Raw genomic sequence first — 12,655 nt, forward strand, 5'->3', positions numbered from 1 at the left:
ATAAATTAAAAACAAACACCCTCTTAATAGGATGTTATTATGATAGCTTTAAATAGCCCATTACCTGTATTTAGAATAGATGATATATTTTTAAAAGGTGACAAACTGATGTTAAAGGTTTGAAAAACACTATGCATCGGCATTAAATATACAAAGGTTTCACCAAGGGCATGGTTCAATTCATTGTCTAAGATTTCCATATTCTAAAAGTGACCAATATTATAGTCATTATTTTTAAAATTATGGCTCATTAAGGCTTTTATGAAAAAAAGCCCTATTTTTAAAAACAAGTTCTATTTAAACGAAAAAATGTACATGAACACTAAAGTACTTGTGGATATTTATTCTGTACAAAGTGTCTATGTAAAATAGGAGGCTCGTTCCCAGTAAGAACACCTCATGGTAGCACATGTAAACCTGGTTTGGTTCCTCTGCTCTGCAGCTATTCAGCATGTAAAATTTATACCATTTCACATTAACATTTAAATTTAATACAGTGCAAATATTTGAGAATAACTTGTTCCCCCCAGTGAAACAAGAGACAGCATTATGCTGAATATTCTTCAGATCTATTTACACACTGAGCTAAAAGTTCACCATAAACTTTGAAATTTGCTGAATATCAGCAGAAATGTAACCGAACTAGCAGCAATTGCATTAACAATATTTGATAGTTACTTGAGAGAATGCATAAAATTTTCCAGGCTGTACTCTGAGTCATATTGCTCTTGATCCCAAAGATCACTCAGGTTTTCGAGAATTGATTTCATACTTGCTTTTCCAGAAGTAGAGGTGTCAGCTTTTTCTGCTTTGCCATCCTTAAGAAAAATTGGCAGAAAGATCATTAACTTCAAAAATTAGATTTTCCTTTAAAATACCATACTTGTTTCTAACATTGCCCTTACTCAACAGAGTTAAAAAATAGTTCAAGTGATGGTAAGTTCATCTCATAAGATAGCTTATTCTATTTTCCCAGAGGCCTAATTTGTCATTTTAAGATTACAGAATTGTAAGAACATTACACAGGACACAGTTGTGTCACAATGGCTTTGTCATTCTCTCTCCCAGACATATAGTTAAATAATCAGCTTTTTACCCAAACCATTCAAGAGGAAGTTGTAGATAATTATGCTCCTTTATCCCTAGATAGAAATAAGCATGTATTCCTAAGAACAAGGACATCCTCTTAACCGAAGTACAAAGATCAAATTAAGAAAATTTAATACAAAATGATTTAATATAGTCCATATTCAAATCTTCCCAACTGTCCCAATAGGATCCTTTAGTTCTTCCTTCCCTGGAACATCCCCAAGTCCAGTTCTCCTTGCTAAAAGTCACACATAAGAATAAAAGTTATTTGAAGGCAGCAATTCATATTTCTTTCAGCTTTCTTTTTTCTAGGTTACACATGTCTTGTTTTTAACCTTACCTTATATGATATGATTAAAGAACCTTCCTCCATTCTGGTCATCTTTTGGGGACTTACTACTGTTTAAAATGTAGCACCCAGAAACAGACATAATATTTAAATGTGGCTGAACACACACAGTACAATGGAACTACTTTCTCTCAGATTTGGATATTACAATTCTGTTATTACAGCTAGTTTAATTACATTATCTAAGGCCAATTCTCACTATAATTTATACTGGGTGTACAGCTGACTTTCTAAACCTAGGCAGGACTTTAAATCCAACCATATTAGTTTTACATTAGATTGACCAGTATTTCCAGATGGCATACCCTTTGATTATGGATATTAGTTCCATCACCCACAGTAACAATAATGACTATTATGTACTGAGAATCTATACTAGATACCCTTTCCAAGTGCTTTACATATATTAATTTCATAACCATGTAGTAATATAGGCATTGTTATTCTCCGAAGGGTGTAGAACCTCAAAGAAGTTAATTGGCAGGGCAAGAAAAACAGACCCAGGTTTAGCTGACTTCAGTGACAGATGTCCGTTAGCAGGAAAGGACTAATGAAAGAAATCTTGGGGCAAGACACTGGAGACATTCATCAAAACTTCAAACATCCCCAAGAAACCTGGAGAGTTTTTTTTAAATATATTTTATTGACTTTTTACAGAGAGGAAGGGAGAGGGATAGAGAGTTAGAAACATTGATGAGAGAGAAACATCGACCAGCTGCCTCCTGCACACCCCCTACTGGGGATATGCCTGCAACCAAGGTACATGCCCTTGACCGGAATCGAACCCGGGACCTCTCAGTCCACAGGCTGACGCTCTATCCACTGAGCCAAACCAGTCAGGGCAAGGAGAGTTTTATCTGGATGTCAAAAATTCCCTCAAAAAATTGTCTAGTTGATACTATTCATACTAAAGTGAATGCCTTTTGCTAGTTATTTCAGTACTTTTACCAAGTATCCCTAGGAAGTCTGTGCATGCATTAAAGATAGGGAAAATTGGCCCTAACCAGTTGGTTAGTGGTTAGAGTACTGGCCCGTGGACTGAAGGGTCACAGGTTCGCTTCCAATAAAGGGTATGTAACTTGGGTGCAGGCTTGACTCCTGGCCCCCAGTGTCGGGGAGTGAGCAGGAGGCAACCAATCAATCAATGTTTCTCTCCCGCCCCTCCCCCCTTTCCTCTCACTCTAAAAAAAAAAAAAAAAAAATCTATGTTAAAAATATCCTATTAACAACAAAAAAAGAACAAATTGTGTTAAGCTCTTTACCTTATCAAGTGTGAATAGATCGAGAAGTTGATCTGTTCCCATACTCTGCAAACTAGAATTCTCTTGGCTGATAACCGTATTCGCTATGTTCATCTTGAATTTCTGCAAACCCATTATTTTCTCCTCCAATGTTCCTCTGGTTATCAATCGGTACACATTGACCACACGTTTCTGAATAAGAAAAAGAAGTTAAACACCAATAAACTGATTGGTTTGAGGTTAACCAAGTCAAGGGCTTGGATATTTAACTACTATCTAATTATAGTGGGGTTTTCTTTATCTGGCCCCATGAGTTTAAAATGTTTGCACAGAATATCAGTGATGGATAGTGTCCCAGTTTTCTTAGCCTAAGCCACCTTAATGCATGAGGAAGTGGTGCCACAGAATTTAAGCGACTTGCCTAAGGTCAAACATTTGTTAATAAAGCCACCTTAATGCATGAGGAAGTGGTGCCACAGAATTTAAGCGACTTGCCTAAGGTCAAACATTTGTTAATATCAGGTGTAGAAACTTAAACCAATTCCTGTCTTTTCTGAGAAGTATTTTTCCCAGTTCACAAGTTAACACCTGTGAGTGGTGACTCTTTACCTGCCCAATGCGATGGGCCCGGTCCATGGCTTGTAGATCGCGCATGGGATTCCAATCGTGCTCCACAAATACCACTGTGTCAGCGCCTGTTAAGTTAAGCCCCAGGCCACCAACGTGAGTTGTAAGTAAGAGAACATCTATGGATGGATCATTGTTAAACCTAAAAGTATAGATATTTTAAAATAAAATTAGTACATTTCTTTCTAAGGTACTCATATAACAGAAATTAGACTATTTAATGAAAATTAAGAACACAAATGAGAACACTTCTTTACAAATCCATAATACAGACACTTCTGTGACCACTTGAGATCAAACTATTTTTAGTATTTAGGGTAGGGCAAAAGTAGGTTTACAGTTGTTTGTATGAAAATAATACAAGAATAAATGGTTTCACAAACTCATCACTATAAACCTACTTTTGCCCCACACTGTATATAACATCTTTAGTACCAGAAAGAATGGAACATGTCAGAAACTTTACAAACAGAAATAAGCCCAACTGGATTATATTTTACTGGATTATATTTTAGAGTATTTAAGACTAAATTGAAAAAATGTAACTAAACACTAATTCTAATTAAGACAAAACTCAACTATGAACCTTTAATGTATAGAAACAAGATAATGGGGGAAAAGGCTAGATCAGTCAGGGAAGGTATAGAGGGTAAGGGTGTTGAGGGTTGCAGCTATTGTACTGGTCCTAGAATCTATCTATATATAAAAGGCTAATATGCAAAGTGTCCCCTCGAGAGTTTGACGGGGAGTTCGACCGCTTGCTATGATGTGCGCTGACCACCAGGGGGCGGCACAGAATGAAGGAAGGCCCCAGCCAGCCTTGATGGCCCACCAGGCCTAGGGACCCTACCCGTGCAGGAATTTCTTGCACCGGACCTCTAGTATATTGATAAAGGACATCTAGTAATTTACATTACCAAGCTCACATTTATTAGATTTCACTATGATTCAAGCAATGGGGATTTGTGCTTTATATGCACTATGTTACTTCAATGTTACAACAGTTCTATGAAGACATTATCATTGTCCTTATTTTAGAGAAACTCAAGCTCTGCAGATGATAATCATGCCCATGAGAACACTGCCTAAATAGCAGTCAGGAGTCAAACCTGGGTCTGTCTCCAAAGCTTGATGATGGGTCTTTAACTGTATCATGCTTAACAATCTCTTAAGGGTGCTTGTTAAAAATGCTTACTCTTGAAGTTACAAGTCTGGGACAGAACCTAGGAATCTGATTTCTAAAGCAGAGGGTGCAGGCCACACTTAGGAAACACTGCATTCATTGATTTTGCTTTCTAGCTGGGCCAGCGTCCAACTTGTTTTGAGCAGAGGCAAAGAGATCAAGATACAGATCTCAGCTAAGCCACATTTTTGCTTCTTCCGACCCCAACTCTCACCAAAAAGGTGAGGTAAAATGTTATCTCTATTTTTTGTTGATGCCTTAAATTTCTTTCATACCCTTCAAAGTGCTATCCTAATATAGCCATACTTTTTTAGCTAAACAAACTATTTATTCAATGGTATTTCTATATTTTTTGGGTTTTTAAAAAACTTTTTTTCTCTAATTTGTTTTTTAGTTCTATATTTTTAAAGAAAATACTTCATGAGGCAAACTCCTATGTAAGGAATAATACACTGACTATAGCCATGATTTATAGGAGTTTTAGAAGCCACTTACCGTGAAACAATGGCATGCCTCTGACCAGGAGGTATGCTTCCATCTAATCTTAGGTAAGTGACAGAGGGTAAGTGAGGCTTGAGAAGATCATGTTCTACTATATCAAGCATGCTTTTCAGCTGACAGAAGATCAGGATCCTGTGCTGGGCCACAACAGACTCTGTGCCACTCTCTGAAGTGCTGCCATTTCCCAAACCGCAATCCAACAGCAACTAGAAAAACATCAGTTGTTACACAGGCATTCAATAAAAGTAGGCAACCAATAGTTTTTCAAGCTATACCTCATATAAAATGGTTCCTAGATTATTTATTATGGTTATAATAAATAATGGCCCCAATTATAAATGATACTCAAAATTTAGTCTAACTGATATAAAATACAGTGAAACTATGATGCCCTCATTTTGGCCATTACACTGCTTTAACCACCAAGATCATATTAGCTTTAGTAGCTTTGTAGTGAACTTACCATCAAATCAAATTCAACTTTGCCCTATATAAAATGTTTGCCCAGTCTGACAGAATCTATATTTAAGTGTTTTCTTTTAAAAATTGACTCTGCTTATCACTTTTAAATGTCACCTGGAGTTTCATTTCATTCCATTCTACTGAAATTTTAAAATTCTGGCTCTGGCACTATTATCTGCTGATAAACATATTTCTGATAAACGTATTTCTTTATTTCTATTGGCAGATTTTTAAAACGCAAATAAAATTTCTCCTCTACTTCAGAGAACAGACTTATTTTAAAAGAAAGCAAGCTAGTTCTCTCCTGATATAGAACCTTTACTCTGAATATCTGAAAAGAAGGGTTCTAGAACAGTCCTCCATTAGAATAGCCAGGAATAATCTGGGCCTAAGTTGCAGAGTTCCTAAGCTTCTTAATTCAAGTTACTCTAAAACGAGAGATTAGTTTAAGGAATAACTGCAGGTAAGAAAGTAATGTACAAAAATATAAACTAAAAATAATTTAAAGCCTGTAGTATAATTAAAATGTGGATGAAATTCAATTTTTATTTGAAAATAGGAACTTAAAAGCAGTGAGAGAAAAGTGACTTGTCATGCAAAAGGGATCCTCAATAAGACTGACTCCTGATTTCTCATCAGAAACCATGGAGGACATTATCAAGAAAGTGAAAGACAATGAAATAAAGAATGGAAGTATTTGCAAATCATATCTGGTAAGGGCTTAATATTTACAATAAAAAAGAATCCCCAAAACTCAACCAAGAGATAATCAATCGAATTAAAAAATGGTCAAAGGATTTAAACAGCATTTCTCCAAAGTTATAAAAATATCCAATAACCACATGAAAAGATGCTCAACATTATTACTCATTAGGGATAGCAAATCAACAATAAGATGCCAGTTCATGCCGACTGGGATGGCTATATTAAAAAAAATAGAAAATAACTGTTGGGGAGGATATGCAGAAATTATAACCTTGGCACATAGCTGGTGGAAATGCAAATGATGCTGCCACAATGGAAAACAATTTGGCAGCTACTGAAAAGTTAAACGTAGAATTATTGTATGACCCAGCCAGCAATTCCACTCCTATGTCTATATCCAAAAAAAACTGAAGAGACACACAAATACTTATAAGCCAATGTTCACTGCAGCATTATTCACAATAGCCAAAAGGTAGAAACAACTCAAATATCCCATCAACACATGATTGGATAAACAAAATCTGATGTATATATGATAACAGTAATAATGGAATATCATTCAACCATAAAATTGAAGTACCAATACATGCTACAACATGTACCTTGAAAATAAGTGAAATAAGTCTGTCAATATTATGATTCTACTTACATGAAATATTTAGAACATGTAAATTCATAAGACACAAAGTATATTAGAGGCTACCCAGTGTTGGGGGAAAAGGAGAATGGGAAGTTATTGCTCAATGGGTACAGAAATATTTTGTAAATAGTGGTGACAATTGTACAATACTGTGAATGTAACTAATGTCACAGAATTATACACTTAAAAATAGAATAGCATATTTAATGCTTTATGTATTTTACCCCAATTTTTTAAAAAGCTATACCAAAATTTAACCAAATTAAAAATAAAAATGGTAAATAATGGTAAGTAATCTATTGGAAATGCAAATTTACCTAGTGTTATAGATTAGGAATGTTCAACACACATCTAACCCTTAAAAGACCTACTTACTTGTTTCAAAGCTGAGAGTTTAGGGGCATGTTGAATATCATGAAGTGAAGAATTCTGAACGGCCAGTTTTTCAGTAGTACTCTTGAACTCTGGGTGTTGAGGTGTTAAGACTAATGCTGGATGGTTGCACAGTTTACGTAAGTACTGTAACGCCTTTAAAAGAGGAAAAAGTACATCCTATATAATAAAAGCGTAAGATGCAAATTGACTGAATTGTGGAATGACTGGTCGGTGGGGGGCCGGGGTCGCTGAGCAGGTGGTGCCAGGCCAGCCAAGGCACCGCCAGTCAGACATCCCCTGAGGGCTCCCAGACTGCGAGAGGGTGCAGGCCGGGCTGAGGGACTTCCCTGAGTGCGTGAATTTCATGCACCGGGCCTCTAGTATACATATAAGACCACTTGACATGTCACAAATGTTTGTACTTCAGTATCTTTTCCTACTCTATTCTGTCTAGAATGCCCTTCTCTCTCTTTTGACTACCTTATTCCTTCAAGAACCAGTTCAAATCTCATTTGTGATGCCTTCATCTATGTTTCTTGTGCAGTTTGTATTTATTTTTTAGAGCATTGATAGCTTGTATCAACTATAGTTTGTTTGTATCCCCCATTAGACAATGAGCTTCTCATGGAAGAAAGAGGCTTATTCATTAGCTCCTATACCTCACCCTTTCCCACTCAAATGCCTCATAATGCTTACAGATGCTTCTGGCACCAGGCATAATTTCCCAAAGGGTTACTCAAACATCAGTGTGTATAAAATGTCTTGAGGACCTGATAAATCTGCAAATCTTTCCCCTCTACATAGTATTCTGGTTCAGTAGGTCTGTGGTGGGGGTTGGGGAGCTAGGTGGTTATTTCAAGTGGTTGTGTTTTAGAATCAGAACCCTATAGGATCTCTTCTTTCTTTTCTCTAATTCAGCCACAACTTTTCTCTTTTGCTTGGGCTATTATTTGTGTCTCACCCTTTGCCCTGGAAATTTTTACAAGCAAGCTTCACTGACAAGGCTCAAGAGATGACTGGGCACTATGATAGAAACTGTGGGAGAGTTATTAGCCTTTACAACCACCTTTTCCCTCTTCTATCTTTAAAAATGCTTGCAGCATTTAATTCATTGGTGGCAAGGGGGTTTGGGAGGTTTTCTATAGGGAAAACAAGTGAGTTGACACTTTTCATGTCTTTTTCATTTGCTACCCCCGTGAGCACAATAGGCATGATATCTCAGGACTTCTGCAGTTTTTGTATCCTCTGCCCAGAATCGATTCCCCTTACAGAACTGCCATGTCTCAATCCTCCTTCAGATCTCTGCTAAAATGTCACTTTCTCAGTGAGGCCATCCCTGATCCCTCAATTAAAAATCACAACCTATCCTGACTCCTATATTGTATAATCCCACACTCTGCTTTTTCTCTTACATGCATTTTATGTATTCATTTTTCATATTTACAAGGGAGGCAGTCTGTTTTGCTTACTGCTTTAATTAATCCCTGTGCCTAGAAAAATTACTGCCTTGTGGTAGGTGTCCCAGTATTTTTTAAATGGAAAGCAAAAGATTCTCTATTCTAAAACTACTTTAAATATGTAATAAACAATCTAGATTGTATTTTATGTTTAATTTTAATATTAAACTACTTATTAATACGAAAATAGATTGGCACTTTCTCCTATTTTCAAGAATGTATACACAGTATTTAAATTTTTTAAATAAATCCGCATTTCAGTGTTCCATGTAAAATTTGCTGCACTGAAGAACATATTTAGGCAACATTTAAAAAGTAGACGGTAATCTATACCTGGAATACATGGCCTGTTGCTTTAAGCTTTGGTTTTTCAGTTTCTTCAGAAAGTGCAGCTGAAGAAACTGTTTCATCAACATCACACTTGGCACGAGACTTAGCAAAATCTTCATAGAGCTGGACCTGTAAAATTTCCCCCACAAATGAAGTACTTATTTTCAATTGTTGAAAAAATAACTAAGATAGCAAAGGCCAATAAGAGCAGTAATTTAAATCAACTCTCATTAAAGAAAATAAATTATGATACCTGTACTTTGCTACTGATTAGATAATCCATCTTGGTAAATTCCTTTAAAATTACATTTAGAAAACAAGTATAACACATTAGGTTTGGCTGCTAAAATATTAAAATAGTCAAGTAGTCCTACACTTAATTTTTCCACTCTGTTCAGAAGATAAATATAATACCACTAAAAGAGAATCTGAACTCTTACAAGTAAATGAGAACATCACCCTTAAGTGAAGTTATGTGATCAAGACTAAAGGTACATTCCAAGAGACCAACTTTTAAAAGAATGTTGCTGCCTAAAAGGCAATGTCACTTCCTTCCCCAGCTCCCTGCCTCCAGTCTACTTAAGTGTATTTTATGGTGATATTTTAATACCATCACCGGTATATCATTACAGCCTTTTTTCACATGGCACCTTTTCTTTATTGCATTTAAAAAAATCTTCATCCCATACAATATTTAAGAAACATTAACCTTATTTTTACAATAAGGAATGGAGGCCCAGAGAGATAGGGTAGATAATATAAATGATCACAGAATTCTTAGCATCTAAACTCTAGTTGCATAAATATATATTAACAGGCTAACTGTCTTACATACAGGGGAAAGAAGGTAAGTTTGTAGGGTGTGTCTATATATCTTATTCATTTGATCAACTCATATTACTGAAATAGATTAATGAATAGTAACCTAGAACATTAAGTACATAGTCAAACAAAAAATTCTGATTATAGGCCATGTCTTATTAAGTGTCTTCGTAAGACATGGCCTATAAGGGGCAATTTACCCTTATAAAATACTACACAAGGAAAGGCATACAGTACATTCCTTTGATAATGGTCTCTGTGTATAAAATCAGACCTGTGCAGAAGTCAAAATTTCAGAAATTTACTGGTAATGCAGTAATACTTTAAAAGGGATGTGATCCCCACTTCCCAAAGTTTGAAACTCAACCCTGATATATGTTAGCTATACAACCTTGAGCAAGTTGCTTAACTTTCTGAGCTTCGGTTTCCTTATTTGTAAAAATGGGGACTGACGTATGATACCTATAATATATGTGTGAGGATAAGACACTATAGGCAGATTTTTGGCCCTTATAAACATTTCTTCATCAGTTTAACCTTGCAACCTTTTCAATTAACTAGACCAGTGGTCGGCAAACTCATTAGTCAACAGAGCCAAATATCAACAGTACAACGATTGAAATTCTTTTGAGAGCCAAATTTTTAAAACTTAAACTTCTTCTAACGCTGCTTCTTCAAAATAGACTCGTCCAGGCCGTGATATTTTGTGGAAGAGCCACAATGAAGGGGCCAAAGAGCCGCATGTGGCTCGTGAGCCGCAGTTTGCCGACCACTGAACTAGACATACGAGAAAGCAACTATGATACTGAATTTTGCATGTTAATGCAAAATGCACTTATCCAAATATATCCACATACATAAACAGATTCACTTAGTGTCTTATCTACATCTATTTAAACCAGAATATTCTTCAAGTTTAGGAAAGTAGAAGCTAGATTAGAGTGATAAAGCCAAAGGCTATTCCCCTTTTGTGGCTTATTCAAAGCATTCCATTAATAAACATACCACCAACAACACAGTCACCAGATTCCTAACCTGGAGAGGACTGAGAGTACAGTAATAGTCTTGAATAATTTTGGGTGGAAGGTCTTGCAAAACATCTTCTTTCATTCTTCTCAAAAGAAATGGCAGGACTTGGCGGTGTAGTGCATCCATCGCAAGGACACCTGTTAATAATAAGAGAAAATGGCTCAAAAAAATATTATACTCACTTGCACAGAAAATATAATTTTCTCTTGTTCATACCTGCTTCTTGTTCTCGACTAGAGCTTCGAGCATCCCTACTTGCTAATATAGGTTTACCATATCGAGCAGCAAACTGGCGTTCAGTCCCCAAAAATCCTGGCATGAGGAAATCAAATAATGACCACAGCTCCAAAACATTGTTCTGAATATAAGAAAGGAATATATTTAAGTTTGTACTGAGATGAAACATTAATAAAAAAAGATTAAAAAATGAAACGTTAATAAAAAAAAGCCCATTATGATGATATAGATGAGAGATTATCACCATATTTTTAGGTATATGGTATAAGTCTCTATTTAAATGTGTAATATTCAAGTCAGCATCCTTGGAGAAAATACTCTGTCTTATTTGGGGGGGTGGGCAGGTTAGATTTTCAAGTCTCCTCCACCAGGTAAGTCTTGGTCTATAGTATTAAGTCCTACTGGTGGCATAAAGTAGTAAATAAAAGAGCAAAAGGAGGAATGTGTTTCTGATTCTTTTAAATTTGACATTCATATTGACAGCAATATTTAAGGAATTTAACCTTCATCACCATTTCTTCAACAAAGGAAAAACCTAAAGAGTTTGGTTATAGGTCAAGTCTGCCCAGTATTTAAGGGTCACTAAGAACTGGCACAAGTTCTTTCCAATTCTGAAGTTTCATGGAAAAAAAAAAATCAACACATTTTCATTGTGGATTCTTTCCCAAAATGTGTGTATCCTAAGGTACCATTTTACCCCTTAACTCTTCCAGATGTCTGTCCTTCCTCACCCTGCTCAAGCTCTGGCTCATCATAAGGGCTACCCTCCCATATGATGGACACCCTTCAAATCCCACTTAAGTTTGACCTCCCATAGGGACCACTATCAAATGGGCTACCATGGCTCTTCAATGCAGAAACCCACCTTACATCTTCAGAGCTAAACTGTTCAGGTGGGTATTAGGGAAAAAAAGATTGCTTTTAAACAACGACTCTTTTATTGTGAGAGCAATAACCTATTTAAAAATACTGTGATGTTTCTATGCAAGTTTAAATTGGAACAAAATAAATCTTGATAATGCAAGCCTAAAGAGTCTTTTTCCCCTTTTAAAGGAACTTTTAAAATCCATAGTGTTCACCTAATGGACAAAACCCTAACACTTAAAATAATAATCAGTCCATCACCAAAAATAAGTAACAAGTACATTAAAAAAAATCAATTATTTCAAAGTCATCTGGTGTTTTTCCTCCCACTAATGGACTGTGATGAAGGGTATCTTCCCATCCGAGTGGGCTATCCAAACTAGGTGTGAACATTTGCAACCTCTGGAAGTACTGTCACACAATCTCTCTTATCTGAACACATCTACATATTCAACTATCTTCTTCCTTTTCCAAGATAAACTTCTACAATCTCCTCCTTTCAACTGTTTCCTACTCTCAGGTATTCATGGTTTCAGTGTTAAATCCAATTGTGGTGTAATACTACAAAAGGAGAACGGGCATTTTGGAATAGAGTCTGACTAATATCTCCCAGACTTTGGACACAAGACTTCTATTTACATAGCCTAAAGTTATATTTTAAATATGACTTTACAAACCTAGTTTTCTCAGATACTGCTACATACCAAATGAACTGTTATAAAAACATAATTACTGGAAATTATT

At 36.0% G+C, this 12,655-nt stretch overlaps 1 protein-coding gene across 3 annotated transcripts in view; it reads right to left on the bottom strand.

The window, feature by feature from the left end:
* Window positions 1-324: 324 nt before the first annotated feature.
* BTAF1 (B-TFIID TATA-box binding protein associated factor 1) overlaps window positions 325-12,655 on the bottom strand; it is a 117,743-nt gene continuing 105,412 nt past the window's right edge. For all 3 annotated transcript variants that reach the window (XM_080687034.1, XM_080687035.1, XM_080687033.1), the window contains 8 exons: window positions 11,027-11,168; window positions 10,817-10,947; window positions 8,963-9,088; window positions 7,173-7,325; window positions 4,985-5,196; window positions 3,289-3,448; window positions 2,701-2,871; window positions 325-818 (listed from right to left, as the gene is read on the bottom strand). In XM_080687034.1, the coding sequence (XP_080543160.1) occupies window positions 675-818; window positions 2,701-2,871; window positions 3,289-3,448; window positions 4,985-5,196; window positions 7,173-7,325; window positions 8,963-9,088; window positions 10,817-10,947; window positions 11,027-11,168 (1,239 nt within the window). In that variant the 3' untranslated portion in view covers window positions 325-674. The remainder of the gene's footprint in view (window positions 819-2,700; window positions 2,872-3,288; window positions 3,449-4,984; window positions 5,197-7,172; window positions 7,326-8,962; window positions 9,089-10,816; window positions 10,948-11,026; window positions 11,169-12,655) is intronic.

The sequence above is a fragment of the Plecotus auritus genome, assembly GCF_963455305.1.
Source record: "Plecotus auritus genome assembly, chromosome: 9".
Lineage (NCBI taxonomy): Eukaryota > Metazoa > Chordata > Mammalia > Chiroptera > Vespertilionidae > Plecotus > Plecotus auritus.